Source organism: Aythya ferina (assembly GCF_964211825.1).
Source record: "Aythya ferina genome assembly, chromosome: 8".
Taxonomy (NCBI): Eukaryota; Metazoa; Chordata; class Aves; order Anseriformes; family Anatidae; genus Aythya; species Aythya ferina.
This window is the reverse complement of record NC_140304.1, coordinates 33,325,686-33,347,151: the sequence shown is the minus strand read 5'-3', so window position 1 is coordinate 33,347,151 and position 21,466 is coordinate 33,325,686. Positions and strand designations below refer to the sequence as shown.

Here is a 21,466-nt window from a genome sequence, read left to right as displayed (position 1 = left end):
GCAGCCAGGAAGGCCAACTGCATCCTGGGGTGCATCAAGCACAGCATTGCCAGTCGGTCGAGGGAGGTGATTGTCCCACTCGACTCTGCACTGGTGCGGCCTCACCTCAAGTACTGTGTGCAGTTCTGGGCACCACAGAAGACAAGAAATACAAGAAGGACATTAAACTTGGAGAGTGTCCAGAGAAGGGCTACAAAGATGGTGAAGGGCCTAGAGGAGAAGATGTATGAGGAGCGGCTGAAGTCACTTGGGTTGTTCAGCCTGGAGAAGAGGCAATTGAGGGGAGACCTCATCGTGGTTTACAGCTTCCTCACGAGGCAGGCACTGAGCTCTTCTCTCTGGTGACCAGCGACAGGACCTGAGGGAATAGCTTAAAGATGCAACAGGGGAGGTTCAGGATGGATATCAGGAAAAGGTTTTTCACTGAGAGGTTTATCAGGCACTGGAACAGACTCCACAGGGATGTTGTCATGGCACTAAGCCTGCCAGAGTTCAGGAAGCGTTTAGACAATGCTCTCAGACACATGGTCTGATTTCTGATTTGTTTTTTTTTTTTTTTTTTTTTTTGGGTGGTCCTTTGGGGACCCAGGATTTGGACTTGATGATACTTGTGGGTTCCTTGCAGTTTGGATATTCTATGATTCTATGATTTGATGACATCTTTTAAAAAATACTTCAGATTGACAAGAATCTGTTCTTCTCAAATATGAATCAAAAAGGTTTTGGGTGGTGCCCCAAATTCTGAACTTAGTGATGCTTTTCAACTCTCCTGTGTAATAGCCTTCAACCTCTGAATATTTTCTGTTTTTGACTGGCTGTTTCATCTACCATTCTTCTGGGTCAGAGTAACTACAAGCCAATATAAAAATGTTTATTCATTTTCATCAGGTAAAGAACTGATGAATAGGTATTTTATTCAGTATATAGTACACATTAACAGAATTGGATATCGTACTAGGTTCAGTAGGGTAGATGGAATTGCTTTTAATGTGATAATACATCCATTTAAATGGGTGAGATTCTGTTAGCATGATATTTTATAATCACGCATTACTTTCAACACTTAATTATGACAATGAACTTCACAAGAATGGCTTCCTGGACCTCTAAGCCTGCACAAAGGTAACAATAAAAAAAAAAAAGAAAAAAAAAAGTCATTGATGCATAATTAGAGTGACAGTGTTTTACAGATATGAGACTTTCTTCCTAAAAACTGTCCTGTTATTCCTCACCTTGCAATACATACTTTGATAAAAATATGGGATTTGTTTTTAACTGAATAGACATTATGTAAACATATGTTGTAAATGTAGGAGTTTTATACATATTACAAATGATACAGCACCTTCAAAGTTGCTTTTTACAGAACATGTATACATACAAAATTACAAATATATATATTCTGCTTGGGCACAAACACTTGTATGAAGAGAAACTCACCTTTTTAAAGGTCAGAATGCTGCCATTGGCCATGCTTTCTCCAAACATCAAAAAATTCTGCCTGAAAGCCATCTGACAAATGTTGCACATCTGTTCCCGCAGCAACTGTATTCATTGTACCCAAAACCGCTTAACACAAACAAAAAAATCCCCCAATTTCCACAAGTTTTTCAGTTGCTGGAGTAAAATACATCAGTGAGGTTCTTCCTTCTGCCTGTGTGGAGGGAGCTGCATAACAGCATGGTCACAAATCGACCCCATGCCATAGGAGGACAAACTGGAAAGGCTGGTGTTGATGTCACGGGAGGTCAAAACCCTCTAATATAGAATGATAAAAATACGTAGTATATGGCATTATAGTGGGGTAGTTCTATGCCTTTCGCTGAGTTTTAACACTTAATGGTAATTTTTAGTAAAATAATATCTTGCAGTGTAACTGGATCTTTAAACATTAATTCACTGAGCATCTTACCTGGTTTTAGGTGAGCAAATGGAATTTCACCTGTTAGCAGCTCCCAGAGACACAAAGCATAGCTGAAAACATCAGCTTTTATGGTGTATCTTGTACACTGAGTGAACACTTCAGGGGCCATCCAGCGTAAGTTCTGCATACGAAACATCAAGTATACATTAAGAGAGTTTACTTCCTCATGCATGTCTCTTTTCCTCTAGTTGTATTGTTATTTTTCTTTTCTTTTGTTATTTCCTTGCCTCCATTGCTCAATAAAACAACTGGTAAGTTTGCTGGGAAAAGTTTTCACCATAGCATGCAAAATTCAGGCAGTAAATTTTTTCACATGATACATAACAGCATTAGTATGGTATATGCTTCAACCCTATAGAGACAGTGATCAAGCTTTAAGGAAGAGATTATTGCTAGAATAAAAACAAAACACTCAACTTTACATAGTCTGAAGACCACAGTATAAGGTCTGAGCTTGCCATCTAATACCAGTTAAACACTACTCTAGCTGGCAAAGGGAAAAACTGATGTCCGCTGTGTTGGGTTAGTGCCCCCTCTGGGATCTTAACTACTCTCTGCAGAAGCACAATTCTGAGACTGCTTCACAAGCAATCACCCTTTCACTGGAGTGATGAGTGCAGGGTCTCTTTGCCAATTGTTGACACCTCACTAACCTTTCTCTCTTTACAAACCAGCCCTTCTCAGCAAGAGATCATCAAAGCCTGACAAGACCCAGGCCTAGAGCAGTAGTAGGTACTCCACACTGAGTGCACGTAGCAACTGGTTGAAAAGATGAGTGTTGAACCCCAGCCTTAGCATTCCACAATTAGTCATTATGATGATGGAAAGCCTCATGACCACAGAGTGATACACAGAATGCACTTGGACTAAAACCTGTAAAGACAATGCAGTCTTATAAAAGCTGTCTTTCTTAACAATATGCCTGAAATGGAGAAAAGAATTCTGAAAGAAAATAAGTGTCAAATAACTAACTTCTCATTAGAAATAGGGACCACCTGCCACCAATGTATGTATATGAGTTGGGAAGGGTGGATAGAAAAAAATATGTTTTACTAAGGATTTTGGGGGCACTAGAACCCAAGGAAGAGCCTTATAAAATTGTCTTCTGCTGCAGATTAAGAAAATATATTTTGTATTCACTAATCTCTGCTAGTAAAGAGGCCTAAATGAAAAAATATAAAAAGAGATATAACACTATACCATTTCATCTAATCCATCAAAAAATGACATTTCTAATATAATTTTCTCGTAAACTGAGCTTGCCTGTATGTTTTATACAAACTATGTGAAACAAAACAAGAAACAAACCCCAGGTTGTTTTGTCATGTTGTCTTCATCCAGGGACTGCAAAAATCTTGATTCTGAAACACACGGAAAAAAAAAGTTTTACTGTCGAGCCACTATAAATAACAGCCTTATTATAAATAGTAATAACTATAAATTCTTGGTAAAAAGTATTTTTTAATAGCACTGGGGTTTTGAAAATCCAGGCAAATTGTGATGGCAGATATTCAACAAGGGTGCGTAGAGACAATGAGGTGTCTCAAACCTGCCTGCCAAATTCGGCATTGGTATAAATCTACATAGGTCTGTTGTCATTAATAGCAGTTTATAACAACTAAGGATCCAGTTCAGAATTTGGAACCTCACATTTATTTGTACTGGTCAATATCAGTGTATCTAGATTTACAGCAAACAGTAACTGAATATTGCATTGACATTCAGTCCCAAAGAAGCTTGTCAGTCTTATTTAATGTCAGAAAAGCAGCACACCTAGAAGTGACAAGATCTTGCATTAATACAGTGAAAGTAGTGTGTGCTCTATTTTGTGATACATAAATAAGTTCCCAAGCGGGACTTCAGATGCCTTTGACATATCAGAAAAATACACTTATACTTTCATCTATATGAACAGGAGTACTTTCAGCAACACTCCAGACAAGGAGGCATTCCCATGTGGTCCAGGCCTTGTGCTATCTCCTTGCTCCAGCAAGCTCAATAACAGCAAGTCTGGGTCAGCACTGTGTCCCTCACAGATAATATCGTGCTACACCACACTCCTGTGTTAAGCTGATATCCATGCATCTCTAGTGATCACATCTGTGGTGATACTGTGCAGTAACAATGGCCATGTCTCAGGTGAAGTAGTTCTTCAGGAGCTACGTCAAAACCAGCTCCCCAAACTCCATTCTTGCACCAACATGAACACATTCTTGTGCAGCTTGACTGATAAACACCAAGACAACGCACAAGATACAGATTCATAAAATATAGCTTAGTTTTATTTTGAATAGAAAATGCCAAGTCCATAACTGAAGTTATGGACTATGGAGTAGTTCTTTATTATTTCGAACTACATTCTGCTATTTTAAGTAAAATGAAAGCCCTGGAGTTTGGCTGCTAACAGCAACAGACTGATACACAACACTGTCCTCAGATTCTGAGCACTTGTCTTGGAAGAGGAGGACATGTCTTCTACTAGAGGCATTCACTTAGTTTTCTCTAACCCACCCCTAAAACTTATTCAAACTGAGATGCACCCATCTCACTGTCATCTGGGTTTTCTTCTCACATATACAGTGGAGTGCTCCACAGCAACCTCTAACTTGGCCGAGACACAAAATAGGGGCATTATCATCCTTAAAATGGGTCCTTTTCTCTCCTTTCATAATAACAAAACGAAGAACAAACTTCCTTAACATTTCCTTTGTCAGCACATATTTAGTTTTAGAGAATTTTAAGTTAGTTTATAGATTTATCATAAGAACTCTTTACCTCCAAAATCAGCAACAACTGCATGTCCATCCTCATATAGAAGAATATTATGACTGGAAAAAAAAAAAAAAAAAGAAAAATATTTATTATAGATAATTGTTTAATAGTGTCTTACAGATGCTGAAAAGTTTACAGTTTTTGATTTATAGCTAAAATCTTGATGACTTTAAGTCACTTAAGACACTTAACTTAAGTCATTTAGCACATTTCTGCTAAATGAATTGAGGACAGCAGGAAATCCCAGGAAAATATGATGTTTATATGTTAGACATATATTAGGTATCTCAATATAAATCTTCTTCTTTGCCCCAGTTTCTGGAGTTAGAGAGGAGGAAATAAATGCAGGAAAACTTGTGTTTGGTCAGCACTTGTATGACTTATCTGTCAGGGCACCTGAGATCAGAGAAATTATTTATCTAAGCTAATTAGTTGTGCTGGCACATAGAGAAGTGTTTTAGTTTTACTGAAATCTTTGAAACCATAGCAACTGCAAGCCTCAGTGAATGTAAAGGATTGGATAACGAGAACTTTAACTGACTGTTGGCAGAGACCTATTTGGAAGCTTAGAGTTAAGCCTGAGTGGATTTATCTTAAAACTACTAGAACTGACGAGTTGAATTAGGAGATTTGTGTGGTGGTTTAAATCCATTTATTGAGGGTAATGTGAAGAAAATTCAGCTTTATTTACATATTATTTGTTCAAAGACAGAGATGGAAATGGATATCTGTAAGGAAACATAACCCTACATATGTATCCATCCTGTCAATTAGAAGATTTCAAAAAATAAACTTACAAGTATGAAAAAAAAAAAAAAAACAGATACAAGAAGATTTCTACACAAGGCTATAAATATTTCTTAATCTTTTTATACAAGTGTCATCTTATGAGCAGTCAGGCAGGAGAACTGAAAACAGAATTAAAGCAAAATAGTGTAATTCTAACACTGATGCTGTGAGATGTTCCAATTAAATTAGAACTAAAAGAACATTTATTATACTTTTTCTCCTTGATAGATTTAAATGAGAGAGGAGACCAAAAAAAAAAAAAAAAAAAAAAAAAAGAGCATTATCCTTGGGAAAGAATTCTCATTTTGAGACACTTTATCCAAGGACTTGCACTGAATAGAAAAAACAAAAAACAAACAAACAAACAAACAAACAAACAAACAAAACTAGATGATACCAATAGGAAATGTAGAAACTTCTGACTTCTGAAGATGCAGAGTAGATTCAGTTGTAAAAGGACATTTTTGTTTTCTGAGTCATATTGTCCTTGTTTGCTAACTCATAGGGAATCTACTAGTCCACAGTTTAATGCTCCCTAAAGGTATTCATCTTTAGTTCAGTTAAGGAAGACAGTATCAAAGGATCACAAAGGACAGGTGGATCAGAAGATGCAAAGAACCCAGAATCTAAGATCTGTGTTTTTATCATTTCGTCTATTTACCAGTAACAATTTAGTAGCAGTTTCAGCATATTACTTACTTGTCTCATCTCTTACGTTAGGGTTTGAAAATGAGGTCAGCATTGCAGCTGCTGATTTGAGTGATTTCTTTTTCCCAATTAAAGTAACTAAATGAAGAATGTTCAGTAAACTAGTGGGATGGGAAGGAATGCCACTTGTAAACAGCCACATCACTATTTTATTTTATTTTATTTTATTTTATTATTTTATTTTATTTTATTTTATTTTATTTTATTTTATTTTATTTTATTTTATTTTATTTTAATTTTATTTTATTTTATTTCATTTCATTTCATTTCATTTCATTTCATTTATTTTATTTTATTTTTTTTTTTTGTACGGTATTTGTAAGTTTTAGGACAGTTTTAGTGTTGAGGAACTCTCAAGATGAAAAAAAAAAAACATCTTAGAAGTGAGCTATGATTTATCTAGAACAAGTCTTTAAGGAGTGCATCAAAAACAGACTTCAGCAGCTCACAGCGCTCGGATTCTCAAAAGCACAAGCCTCACTCATACAAGACGTTAAACTCAGAAGTGTGGAAAGGACAGCTTTTGAGAGTTTGCTGTAGGTCTCTGTAAAGAAGAATGCAGTTCTAGACAGAAGTTACCAGCCTTGAAAACTGAACATCTGCACTGGAGGGATGCTCTGCCTGGACTCATTGGCCTTCCTTATAGGTAGGGGTACATTTTCTCAGTAGACTGCCAAGACAACATACAAATGCTGTTTTTAGCTCAGGATTGGTATTTTCATGTGGAAGGAGCATGAGCTGGTGCTTGATGTGGCTGTACCAGCTCGTCTGCAACTGGGTCAGGGATTTTTAACATGGGGTTGCACTGAGGAAGAAATTCTGGCTCTGTAGGAACTTACAGTGGAAAAAAAACATCCCTATTTATGTGGCATTTCCACTGCAACTTTAATTCAATTAATATATTGGGGACTTGGAAGCAATCTGAGTTCTATAGTTGCTAAAAGGGTACTACAAAGAATCCAAATAGCTGTAACCTCTTGTTTCTACTGTACATCCCAGTTTGAGTTGACAAATAGCTATCGATTAAAGCACACATTGATTTATAACAAATTAAACAAAACTTTTAATGTGTTTATAACAAATGAAACATAACTTTTAATGTGTGTTGCTCTTGTTTGAGCAAAGAAGTCTAGGGAATCTGGCTAGGCCTGCAACAATCTCCACTCACCTCTGGAGCAGAGCCCAGAAGGGGCATCATATATCATTACTTTCCGTGCTGCTTTCCTTGTCACTTATTAGTGAAACAACAAAATTTGCTAAGCATTAATTTTCTGAAAAATTAATCTATTAGTACATGTATTTTGTGGAAAAAGAACTCTAAAATGACTGGCCAAAATGAGAGTTCTGCTTTTTCTATTTTTTACTTTTTAGCTGAGGAAGTATTTTTACTGATAATCCTTGCAGTGTCCACTCTTTGCTCCAACAAGCAGTATTGTTTCTGCCACTGCTCTGCCTACTTTCTTCTCTATGGTCTTGCCTCAGTTGAGAAACCAGTCCTCTAATGAGGAAGTGAGAATCTTGTATTTGCGTACAGTTGCATCTTGTTCCAGCTGCATGTCTATTAGCTTACGGAGCATTTTGACTTTTGAAGGTTAGCAGCAGGGCAGTTCAATTCTTGGCAGTGTTTCTGCTTATTTTTGAGCTCAAACCTAACAAGAGAATTGCAGTCCATTCACTACTTTCCCAAGTGAGCCTAAAGGGGCTTGTTTGCCAGAGTCTGATTCTCTGGCAAAACAGCTTGATGTAGCACTTAATAACTTGTCCATAATGTTATTTGGAAGCTTCAGATAACTTCTTTCAGTTGTAGAAGTGTTAAGAAACATTACCTCATTGGTAATCCTATTTCAGTTGCTTGTAACTCGGTAGAAAATTTAAATCTGTGCTGAGCTGTGATTTGCCATGACAAAGAATAGAAATTGAAAAAATCTACCACTTGTATTTTATATTCCTGTCCTGCTTGTTGGTCATGATGGTGGCATATCAATGTTAATGTATAATTTCAGAACAAAAGAATTGTAGATAATTTTAATTAATCAAATGTAACTAACATATTAATTATTTACTCAGAGATGGGGTTTTTCTCTACAACAAACTCCTCAAGAGAAATGACAGAAGCCAATTTACAATGTGACATTTATAACACAACTGGATGAGGATTCAGGAAAAAGAAAATGAAACAATCCTGAAATGGCTACTAATATTTGCATTTACAGATTAAAGTCTTTAGGGACTACTCCAACCTTCTACATAACAAAGGACATTCAACCCCTCTGAATTCTTGACTCAGTTTAAGAAATGTGGCTGATCCAGATGATATGTTTTGAAACAAGAAGATGTGTTCCTCATTGGTGAGACAACTACACTGAAGGGGTCAAAAGACTTTTTGACTGAACTGGCACAACCATCTAAATGGTTATAGTGTAGCCTACATTACTGAAATGTACACCTTTCTGAAAGGCTTTTAGCTTGCCCTGTTACATGTGCCCAGCATATGCATTAAGTTCGTAACTCAGTAATATCTGCAACAGATGTGTTATCGCAATGATCTGGGAAACAAACTTCCTCTAATTGACTCTGGTCAGAAAGTACTGAAGGCTCATGCAGAATGCATACAGTATTTCATGCAATCTTACTTACACAGAGAGGATACCGGATTAAAAAATACTCCAAAAGTTTTGTCACCTTCTCAAAACCTAACTCATACAACTTCCTAGGAAGAACACAACAACAACACAGCAATAACAAGAAGTTTGTTATATAACAAGTTATATAACTTGTTAATAACAAGTTTGTTACCTTTCCTGATTGTGCGTATGTATAGGCATACTCGCGTTTAGTATGTAAAGCAATGTTCTATATATTTAGAAGGTTTGATGTTCGTGTGTGCATGTTGGCGGAGCGTAGACTCCCCTCACAGCCAGCGCTGTTTACTCACCTTTTATAGCTTTTAAATATTTCTTTTATAAATATTACTAAATTCAGATTGAGATGAGACTTCATTTATAACAGAGACATTTCAAGGAAGTTGATAGTATAGAGACCAGGTTGATGTCACCAGGAAAATTAAACCTAAAGGTCTTTCAAATAAACTAATTTCCAACAGCAGGCTAGAAAATAAAGCCAGGTATTTGGGGAATTTTTCAACTTTTGTTTTTGTCCTGAATTAAGAAAATTAAGATGGAAATAAGATATTTCGTAATGTGCTGTGCAAGTAAAAAGACTGTTTCCTGCACACCTGTAAATACCTAAATAATACTTAATGGTTAAAGTGTTCCAGTCTGCCTTTACCCTCTATGCTGGCACATGTTATAAATTACAATAAACCCTAGAAGCTTACATTCTTCAACTAGCAAACACCACGTATCAGAATGAACATTCCCAGGGGGAATTGCAATAAAATTCATGCATTACAGAAAACAAAAGGTCCCCCTCCTTCCTCCCCCCCCCCCCCCCCCCCCAACTTCTTTGGTAGAAACTAGTTCAGACGGAGTTTCCACAGTCCTGATCTAGGTTTATATGCAGGCTGGTCACTAGAGGGAGGTGCAATGCACAATTTGTAAGCATGTGACATTACCTCTGAATTTTCTTATACTGTGGATCTCTGTGATATGGAGCAATTATACCCTTTGGTAACACCTATTTTAGCTTAAATGCACATGTTCATTCTTGAGAGATAATTTAAATGACATTTATTTTGCCAGTACTAAGAAGTGCTGTGTAGAGAAAAAGAACAAAATATGGGCAATGTTGGAATAGGTAGTATTATCTTTTTGCTGACTGCTATCTTACATAGTATTACAATTTAAGATAGTTTCATTTGTTGCTTGTGTTTGTCAATATATTGTGGAACTAAACCACTAAAGAATGATGGCCTTTATCAGGTATATATATATATATTTTATCTTGCTTTATTTCTTGTATCTAATCCTTAATAGCCCCAAAAGGGAAAACAAAAGACAGAAAAAAGAGAGATTGTTTTCCCTTCTGTCAGTCTTTTAATCCCAAGAGAATGGCAATGAGTATTAAATCAAATCAGACTCTTTGACGCTCTTGGTTACATCTCCCAAAGACAGGCATAGTCCTTGGTCTTTTAGAAGAGACTATTGGTTTTAAGAGCAGTGTGACACTGTAGATATAGCTTAGTGAATCTTCAAACATAAATCTTGAAAATCTAGCTTTCACCTAATATTGGCCCCCATTTCATGGCTTTTGTCTGAACTGTGGAATTTGCATCTCTTTGTCACATCTCTTCACTGCATCTCTCCATGCAACAAATTAACAAACTAGACAGGGGTTTGTTAGGAGAATTCATTCAGTCCCCAAGCACTGAATAAACACCTATATACATGTTTGTACAATTATGGGCTTCTGTGAATCCATAAATGCCTTTCAGATGCATTTATTTTGTTCTTCTTCATAATATATTGAATATACAAAATGATGTGTCATTTTACTGCATTGCTTACTTACCTTTGACAGCATATGGATGTCAAAACAGAAGTGTTCCCTCCCTGTGTACAAATACATTTTAGCTACTCATGCTCAGAACTGGCTGTAGAAAGACTCTTATTTTCATAGATGTATAGCACATTTGAACACTTTTCCAGGAGGTAGCTAACTAACAACAGAGCTAGTTTCTCTCTCTTGCTTTTGCAGGCTGGAAATGCCAGGCCAGTGATCGCAAGCAGGTCTCTCTCAGAACTGAGAGGATGCCTTCAGAATAACAGAATCTCATCAAAATTTATGCACTACTGTTTCAGACATGCTGTGTTAAGAAAACTTTTGTTATGGAATAATAAAAGATATCTGCATGCTTAGAATTTCAGTATTTTCATATTGCTATCCACCTGGACTACAGGACTTTCACTTGGGAAAACTCCTGGTGTGACTCAAATCCACAACATTCGATGAGTTGTTTATGATTTGGAAAGCTGAACACAAACATATAACATGTATTTAATACAATGAAATTGCAGTCACTAGGAAGTTAGGAACATAAGCATACTTACAGCACCATGGAACTTCAAATTGGAATTAGGGTTTAGGATTAGGATTTAGTATTAGTGGCTGAAAACCTAAGGTGAGCTAGGAGGAAAATACAAAGCTTTTCTAAAGAGACAAAGAACACGAAATAGCCTTTTTGGAAGTCACCTACTTAATATTAAGAGAATAAAAGTTTTATGATAATCCAAGAGAATGTGAAGAGGCCAGTTGATAGATGTTGATAGATGTAAGGCAATTCCAACTTTTTAAGTGCAGATAAACTAAGAAAAGATTAATATATTATTTGTTTCTTGAAGTCTTTAATACATAATGGCATTCCAAGTGAAATACATGCATTAGTCAACCAAACTTACAGCCTACACTATAGATATCAGACTATGAAGTGGTTGGTTGTGACAGCAGAGGGCTGGGTTTGTTGACTCACATAATATCTCTCAGTCCTAAACTGAGTGATGACTAAATGATTCTTTTTGGTCTTATTATTTACAGAGCAGGATGAAAAAAAGACTATGTATGGTGTTTGAAAATACCTCCCAACCGAGAAAAATGATGTTCTTTCACTCCTGTATGTGTAGAAACATGCTATTTTGAATCTTTTCTCTTTTTTTTTTTTTCTTTTTTTTTTTTTCTTTTTTTCCCTAGGCATCAGTATTATTTCAGATTCATGTCTTGTTCCACATGACACTCTCAACTGAAGGTTTTTTTAGAAAAGAAGCTTATCTGTAGGATAGTTGATGACAGTTTGGAAAGCCATAGTTTGAAGTCAATACATTGTGAAAAATAAGGGATAATAGTTTTCAACTAGGATAGCATCTAGTTATAGTAAAAGGTAATCTGATTCACTTCACTGTATTCACAGCTTTTGAGCTCCTTTATTCTTAACCTCACAGTGGATCATTGCAACATCTGTGTGAAGTTATAAATGGTTGTATCCTGCAATGGGCATTGATTTCAGAGGATATTACTGTATACAAACTTCTGATGTGAGCTGTAGTACATATTGATTTCATCTGTGTCCAAATTACTTTTCTTGTAATATTGACTTTTTTTTTCTTTTTTTTTTTTTTTCCTTTTTTTTTTTTTTTTCTTTTTCTCCCCAAAAGCAAATATGTGTGTGCAGAAAAGTCTTCACATTAGAAAGTCTGGCTTTCAAAACAGTTGAAAGCATTTCTGTGCTGCCCTTCTATACCACTAAAAATGTTCCTGAATCACATGTTGCCATACTGTATGTAGCAGAGAATGCTGGCTAACTAAATCATAAGAGCCAATAACTATCATTTGACTCACGTACAGGAGTTCACCACGTACACGAATCTTTCATGTACACCTGTGAACTAAGGTTTCCAATACCTCTCAAAAGTACACTGCTTTTTTCAAAAGTGAATGTGTAGAAATACAGATTTAAAATCTTTACTATGATTCCCTGCTATCTCTTCCATTTTTAGAAATATAAACCCCATAAGACTGGTGCAGAATAGATATAAATGCAATTTCAAAATGCTGAAATAAGGTTTGAATTGAGAAAGGATTTCTTAGTTGCTTTCAGGGCTCAAGACAGACGATGTTACCAAATTACGAATGATCTGGCAGGGGTCATGCAAGAGGGCCCATGAAGGGGGGCCCTCTGGTGCAGTGCCTGTCTGAGTGAACACAGACAGGCATTTTTCCTGTGGGACACTGGGTAGCTCTGGGTCTGTGTGTGCATTGGTACAATGCTGCTTTCAATGCATTCTGCCCTGTCAGCAAACTGCTTAGCACAGATACAGCACTGCAGGCATTCTTCACTTCCAGAAAGCTCAAAGCAGAGACAAAGTCATGCCTGTCTACACCAGCAGGCAGGCATGTCTAAAACACTTCCAAAGCAGGTCTTTGCTTTCCCAAAACCCATAACCGGATTTTATTTTCCTCCACTGAGTACACTGTCTCTTGACCTTCCCTCTCCCCCTTTCCCTCCTGCCCATTCTCCCACCTGATCACAAGGATCATACACCAGCCACAGCAAAGGCTGCTTCTCAGCAGGACTGGAGAGAATGGGATAGCTTCTTTGTATTCTTTTCTATTTTTCTGGTGCTTCATGAAGTTTTATTCAAGGTAAACACATGGCTGTCACCAAAGCTGGACTTTAACAGGTAGTTGCATACCTCCTTTCTTTGTATGGAGATGCAGCAAAAGGAAGGTGGCTGGCCAGAAGAAGCCTGTAGTTTATTGCAAATGTGCAGGTGCTTCACCAGGTATTTTAAAAGGAAATGTTCCAACAAAGACCTCCTAATGTGAAAAATGCCAGACACAGGACTCTCAGTCATGCTGTCCTGAAACTGGCATGCTCTCTCTTTTGATGCAATACATGGCAGCAACAACTCTCCTGGGCATGTGGCCAGGTGCAGCTTGTGAGAAGGGTGAACTAGGGAAACTGGCATGCAGACCAACAGAGTACTGAAGAAGCCCGGTGTCGCAAAATCAGGTCACTGAGCGGGGACCTGGAGTCAAAGGTACCAACAAGACATGCTTTACTCAGCTGTGCTCTCCCCTGCTCTGTCCCTAACACTCCTCGCAATGTCCCTAAAACTTCCTTCACCAGGCAGCGAGACCCAGAGCTCTCCAAGCACTGGGGAAAAGACACCTGCATGGTCTGATCAGGGTGATAGGCTGGAGGGTTTCCTGGCACTGAGTGTGCATGGACAAAGGCAGGCCGCCTGCATGGACTGGAGACAGCCTGAGAACTGATTTCCTCAGATGGTGGAGGCTGGGGTATACCACTGCTGGTGGGACCTGTGCCTTTCTGAATGTGTGTTTTCAAAAAAGCAACATAATGACAGAGACAGGTGGACTCTATCAGTCAGTACAAAAAGAAGTGACCATATGCTCACTGATGAGCATGGTTACAGTATAGGATACATGGGAAAGCTAACACTTATTTTTGGGTTCTCTAAAAGGGCTCAATGGAATCAATTTATTGGGAATTCAATTTCACAGAACAGCAACAATGAATCAAAATTCATTATTATGCTAGAAGGATGTCTGGAGATGTAAGCTTTTCTTTCAAAAATTGAAAACAGCTTTATGGAACCCAGTTCCTGGGAGAGACTTTGTAGTATGCACGTAAAATAGCAAATGGAAGGCAAACTTGTGAAGAACAGGTACTAAAAATTAATAATACTGAAGCTTTGAATATTTTTCTTTGTTTGTTTCTGTGCTTGATCAAGATAAAGCACTGCCAGCAGCCAAATGAAAAAAAAAAAAAAGGAACTTAATGCATGTTCCACACAAAGCATTACATTTATCCCAGTTTGGTTAAGTCATGTATATCAACATTTTGTAGAGTCAGGAACACTGAAGTAACTATTTTATATGCAGCATGAATTAGGATTATTTAACAGGTGGTTGTAACATTTTAATCTGCAGAGAAGGATCCACATGCTTAAGAGGAGGTAAAATACCATTAAATGGGGGAGTTTGGGAGAGTGAGAGCCACACGACAGAGTCAGTGCTGCATGCAGAGTTTTGCACACAGCCTGCCCTGAGCTGGATGAATTCAGCACCAGGAAAAGGTCCCTTGTGTCCTGTGCAGTGGAACTGCACCAGTCTTTAATCCTAATAGACCTATGGCTTAGGGCTCATCTATACTTTTCCAAGCAGGTCAGAAATGATCTGAAATTTGTTCAGTATCACTTATTCTAGGAGAAAAGGAAAATTCTGAGGTTTTACACACACATTCACTTGTTTTTTGAACCGCTTTGATATTATCATCATAGAATGCAAATACATATCACAGCAGGGACAAGATGTGCCATAAATATTAGCAACCAGAAAAAGCTGAAGAGAGGTGGAAAAACACCTCCTCACTTCTATACTTAACTGGGTTTAAAAAAATAAAAATAAAATAAAATAAAATAAAATAAAATAAAATAAAATAAAATAAAATAAAATAAAATAAAATAAAATAAAATAAAGGGTGATTCTGTGCCTTGTACAGAAACATGATGAGAGAGGAAGCTGTTAAAATAAACTGGGAAGGTGAACTATTGCTACAGGTTCAAATCCTTTAGGGATTTGGAAAGAATCAAGCTCAAGGACAAAACAAAATACTTGCCAAATAAATATTTGCTAATTAAATATTTGCTAATGAAAGGCATGCACCATATCTAAGATCCAGTACAAGAATATGTATCATGACAATGAAGGCAAGATTTCTTTTGCCTTTTGTGAAATGCTTCTTTGCAGGAAGTGTATATAGAGTCTACTGAAAATTGATTTACTGATCAGAGAAGCTATTCCAATTGATTTAATTTTCAGCACAGAACACACAAGAGGAAGAAGAAAAACACCAATTATGTGCTACCAAATAAAAGAGAAAGACTTAGAAACTAGCATCACAGATTTTCAGAAAAAAAAACTGAGAACATGGGGAAAGATTCAAAAAATGCTTTAGCAAGGTGAAAAAAAAAATTACTGTACAATTTTTTCATAAAAGCATATGAATGTGGATGCAACAATGCTTACATGATATTCATCAAAATGTTGACTGAACCAAGTAAATCATGAGAGTGAAAAGTATATGAAAAAAGAAATGAAAAAGCTGGCATGCATGATGAAGGGAAAATGAAAGTAATGTTGATGGTCTCAATGAAAAAGTGTAATTTGACCATATTAGAGCTGTAGATATGAGCAAGAACAGTTAGATGAGGAATACAAATTTTACCAGATCATAGTTTTTAGGACAGATACAACTTAAGCTCTCCCAGGACTTCCACAAATCACTATCTTTAAGATTTCTAGTTTCACTTGAACCCAAACCTCAGGATAATAAATTTAATTATAAAAATGTAATGGTTATGGTGTAGCCATGACTCTCATAGTTTATATTAAATCTGATTTTAACTTCCATATATTTTTTCTATCAAAAATATTTAAGCAATTTTAGTAGGATATGTGGAATTGTTTTGAGACCCCCACTAGACAGGAAATGAAAACATTAATCTAATGTAAGGCTAACTAGAGAGACTCTCAAATGTTGTACCCTTGCTTGAATGTAGGCACATGAATCATGCAAAAGTACGAACTTTTCTGTGGCCTCAGTTTAAATATGGCGTCTGTCAGTACCACAAATATTATCACAATTTCTTGATGTGAAGAAAATGTATTGAGCCCTAGCTCCAATTTCAATCTTTTCAAGGACTGTATAGGCTTTGAATAAACCCAGCCTGACAATAAGCTCAGTCAGGACCTGGTTTGACAGTTTTTGTGGAGAAGCCAAGAAATCAATAAACAGACCCTCTCACCCTGTCTTTACATGGCATACATAAGTGCTTCTGACAAAACAATGCTGAAATCCCATCTTGGTGCTGAGTGTATGAACATATCTGAAAGCAGGCGGTAGTCTCCAGCAGGGGCTTGTCATGCCATTACCTCCAGTGAACACTGTACTTACCAATTTTTCTAAGGTAAAAAACATATAACCCACAGAAATAAGGTTTAGAAAATTCAGCTCACAAACACTATTGTTACCTCAATGGCACTTGGAAATTTGAAAACCACAGATGATGCAAAAGGAACTCTTAAGTCTCTGTTTTGAGAAATGCAGGAAGATAAATGTGATCTGAGCTGACAGAAGGTTAATAATGAGTTCAGGAGAATCACAATTAATTGTCTTCTGTTAAGGCCTCACACAGTTTGAAACGGTGAGACCAAGCATCATTCTCTTCATGAAGCAGAGGAAAGAAAAAAAGATGAAAGAATCAAAGTGCGTAATCACCCTGACTTTAACAAAAGCAAGTAGTTCTGCGAGCCTGGCAGATACAATTTCTCTTTCTAAGGGCAAGAGACAGAGAAAGAATATTCAGTGCATGTTCCTTTCCCAAAGAACAGGGCCATGAAAAGATCCTTCTACCTTTAATACACTGTAGGTTTAATGAAAGGCAACTGCTATTTTAAGGTTTTAAGGGGATTTTATAACAAAGAGGAGTTGCAGACACCATCCCCATTACCACCAGGCTTCCATCCTCTCTTTCATCTTTCTCACTAAGCCAGCTCTCAGAAACTTTTACAGATAGTTACAGCCATCAAATCAAGGTTAGTTGCTCAAAGGCTTGGTCCAACCATGTCCAGCTGTTATGGCTTAAATTAAATTGATACTAAAATAGTCTTTTATTATTATTATTACTAAAGTGCTATAATCATTGTGACTACAATCCCTCACTGCTCTAAAACTCGATTTAAGTAGTAATAAGTTGATAGATGCCACTATTTCTGATAACGGTCAGAACTTCTTTTCCAGAACTGGAAAGCAAAATAAAACTCCCAATTATTCTTAAAATGGCAGAAGGATAACCCCTGTTCCAGGGTAGAGACATGAAAGATTCGTTTTCTTCTCTGTTCCATCAAGCCATGTTGCAGATTCATTTAATGCATTATGTGCATTGCATTAGATTTCAGAACTCACATAGAGGGTTACAAGCTATATGAAAATGAAAGGTAAAAAAAAAAACAACATGGCTTCTGAGAAGCCACTGGCAAAACTTAACACGAAAGGGTCAGAATTTCATTCTTGGTTTTTCTGTTCAGTTATCATAAAGATTTTCATCTAGTAATTGTGTCTGTGGGCTGACTGGGACTCATGCTGAAAACATGACTTCTGCTCTTACACTAAAAAGTTTCAAAAGTTAAGCTACTCTCAGCGCTGTACATCAGCTACACTGATGTCCTTATAGCAATTTATCTTTTGACCCTTACAAATGTGATCTGGAATAAGTTCTGTTAGGCAATGATACACTTTTGGGCTCTCTAGTGAGACACTTTTCTGTGTGTGGAAAACTATTTAAAAATTCTTTTGTGCAGAAGCAGTTTTCTAACAGACAGTAGTGACAAGGCATAATGCTGAACCATAAGGTTTGGATCTTTTGCAGTCCTGAGAGAGTTACTTAGACTGTAGCATTCAGATGTGGGGATTTTGGCTTGTGCCATGATAGAGCCAAGAAGCCCAGCTCCAAAAGAAAGCATCTCACTCTGAGCTCCAAAGTTTGATGGTCTGAAAGTAAACTATGAAAGTATGTGGTTATATGAAGGAGACACAGTAAGAAAGTGGAAGATGTGTAAAGTCAGAGACAGTGGCATGACAAGAAGGAATCTTGAGTGTTAGGAGGAGGACATTGATGCTATGCAGTGGAGAATCTAGGTATATGGTATTTTGTAGATACATAAAGGAAAAATAAAAATAAGGTAGTAAGAAGCCATTCTTCTAGCTGGTCATTTTTGCAGGTTGATATACAGGTTGCTTTGTGCACAGCAACTTCTAGAAAATCCACCTTTTACTTTAAAAATTGGACACTCATTAAGGCCTAAGCCAGCTTTTCTCTTTAACTTTTTCAAAAGTCTCTAGGACTGTTGGAGCCACCTTGATGTTATAAACAGCTATATTTTTTTGAGAAAAAAAAGTTTAACTTAGATAACATCTGTCCAGTGCCAAGCTCTTCCTCACTCAACAGAAAGTTTATAATACCAGAAGTTTCTCTTTCCCCTTAGTCCAGACTTTGTTGTACAGGACAAAGTCCAGACTTTGTCTGCAAAACCTAGAAGTAAAAACTAAAAGAATAGCAAGAATAGAAAAAGTTATTTAAACTGTCAAAATAAAGCATTTCAAAGGCCTCTAAAATGTAGGTCTAGGCTTTGTTAGGCTACAAGGATTTTGATAATTGACATAGCTTTGAAAGTATTCAGTCAATAAAAGCAACATACAAAATAAATTTTGACAAATTTTATGTAGCTCTGTTACAGTAAAATTGCAGAATATGGTTTATACTATTTATAATATTATGCTATTATATTAGGTCTCCATACAATCAGTATATACAGATAAATAAATCAGGTCATCAGCATTCTCCTAAACATCACATGAACATCATATGCATACAGAAACACCGTATCTGCACATCTAAATCAAGTAACTGGGTGTGTAATTGGCAATGGTTACAGGAGGTTAATTTCTGTTTAACTTCCTCAGTATGCAGGGCTGTTTTTTTCTTTCATAATCACAAATAGAGATATTTCATTTAATAAAGGGACCTCAAGAGCATTTTTAAAAGTACTGTTTTAAACCAAAATTTCTTGGGGACTGAGAAAATTCAGCTAGGCACAATATGTCATTACATATATGCCTGGCTCTCAAATTGCTCACAATGGGCCCCTGCAAGAGACAGAATGGCTAGTTTAAGTGAATTCTGGTACAGACACAACACAAAGAAATTCCACTCAGTAGAAATGTTTCTTGTTTCTAAGAAATATTGAACATCATTGGGCCAAATGTAAGAAGATACGTTTTTGTTTGTTTTTAACAGTTGCATCCTTCAGTGACAATTACAGTTCAGCAAATGTGTCTCATGAAGTTTGCATAAAAGCAGTGAGTATTTTTCAGATCGGTTTCACTTCCAGAGGGAAATCTGGATAACTGACTCAGGCAGACTCCCTTGTCAGTCTAGACTGACTCTAATGTAGACTACCTAATGTAACAGTGTGAGTATAAGCATCAGGCAGTTAATCGAAACTAGCTGGCTACTCCCTCCTAGAACAAGCCTAGGCTCATCCCATTTCAAGACAGGCTGCTAAAATGAATGGGAGGGATTGCCTTCTGCAAGTCAAGAATAATTTCTGTTATTGACCTTAGGGGGACTAGCGACGATTTAAAATTAGGTCCCTAATTATTAGAGGGGCAATTGGTGAAATGAATCATATAGTTCCTTGGATTCCAAATATACACTGGGAGGATATACCATATTGCATAAATTGTAAAAAGGCAATCCTGCATGATTAATATATACAAATAGGATGTAAATAGTTTGCAATTTCAGATAAGAAATCAGTCAATTAAATTATTATTAGCATGAAATTGTCTACTATGTATCAAGTTATTCAAGTAAAATGTATTAAAGCCTTCTGTAAATGTGAAAGTATCATGTCCCATTTACCCAGTCCAACTGATGCAAGCAGACCCTCCTCCAAGCTCCACCAGTTTTAATGAGATACCACACAGATACAAGAGTCTGCAAGCACAGGTGAGACTGTAGACCATTGCTGTTGATTTTAAGCTTTATATTCCCTGAATTTTAGAATAAAGAAAGGCCTTACCTGTTCAAATCACGATGTATGATTGGTTGTGTGAGATTGTGGAGGTACTCCATACCTTTAGCTACATCTACAGCAATGATTAATTTAGACTGCAGATCGAGAGTTCTATATATTGAAAAAAAAACACACAAGTATTACTCAAAGTTAACAAACAGACAAAAATAATATGTAAATCATTCTTATCTGTAAATCCTGGAACCTTTAATGTTGTTTTAAATACAAAATAATATTATGTAATCTGTGTAATATAAACGTATAGAATATAACAAAATGTCTGCATTTTTTTTTGATTAGTTATTAATTTTCTTTGTGCACCCAATAATCGTAATCAAAGCCAATTTTTTCCTATTGTGTTCCTTTTACTATTGCTTTATAGTGAAATGATTAGCATTCACATTGGTACAAATTTACTTGTCTTTCAAATTCTGTACCACAAGCCCTAGCAAAGACCAAGTGTAATACCTCTTCTGTTCATGAAGCAGGGAGAAGAGTGATCCTCCAGAAATATACTGAGTGACTATTGCAAACTGACTTGGGTCATCTAAACAAGCTCCAACAAACTGGATGACACATGGATGATTCAGTCGACAGAGAATGGAAACTTCACGGCAAAACATGTCCACATCAGATTTGGAGCAGTAGGTATTGGCTCGGTAGCTTAGAATTTACATGAGACAAAATTAAGACAAAACCATAACAAAATCATTACAAAAATACTTCAAACTACCTCATCAACCAAGTGGAATGGAAAAGGCTGGCAAGCTTACCGTTTAATTGCTACAATTTTATTTCTGCATCGTCCCTTATATACTTTTCCAAAAGACCCTAAAATAATTTAAATAAATAAATATGATGATAAGATATTTCTTCTGAACATCAAACACTTAAAATGGAGGCATTATTATTTCTGGTACCTGAGCCAATAATCTCATGGAACTCTATTTCAGAGAGCTGAAGATGGAAGTGTGATGGCAAACCGGCACGGAGGAGAAGAACATCTGCCTTTTCTGCAAAAGAAAACAGTTATCTTGTTGGTAAAACGCAGAGTCACACAGAGGTACAAAATATAAGCATTTAACTTCACAAAACCATTACAAAGTAAAAACTGATTTTCCTCCTGTAAAGTGGTTGCCTGATAATCCTATTCCCTTT

General features: G+C 36.7%; 1 protein-coding gene across 1 annotated transcript in view; it reads right to left on the bottom strand.

The window, feature by feature from the left end:
• LOC311440486 (serine/threonine-protein kinase TNNI3K) overlaps positions 1–21,466 on the bottom strand; it is a 60,407-nt gene that overhangs the window by 18,374 nt on the left and 20,567 nt on the right. The window contains exons 14-20 of the mRNA XM_084527487.1: positions 21,229–21,321; positions 21,082–21,139; positions 20,777–20,971; positions 20,315–20,419; positions 4,700–4,752; positions 3,233–3,285; positions 1,913–2,045 (exon numbers count right to left, since the gene is read on the bottom strand). Coding sequence (XP_084383613.1) covers positions 1,913–2,045; positions 3,233–3,285; positions 4,700–4,752; positions 20,315–20,419; positions 20,777–20,971; positions 21,082–21,139; positions 21,229–21,321 — 690 coding nt within the window. The remainder of the gene's footprint in view (positions 1–1,912; positions 2,046–3,232; positions 3,286–4,699; positions 4,753–20,314; positions 20,420–20,776; positions 20,972–21,081; positions 21,140–21,228; positions 21,322–21,466) is intronic.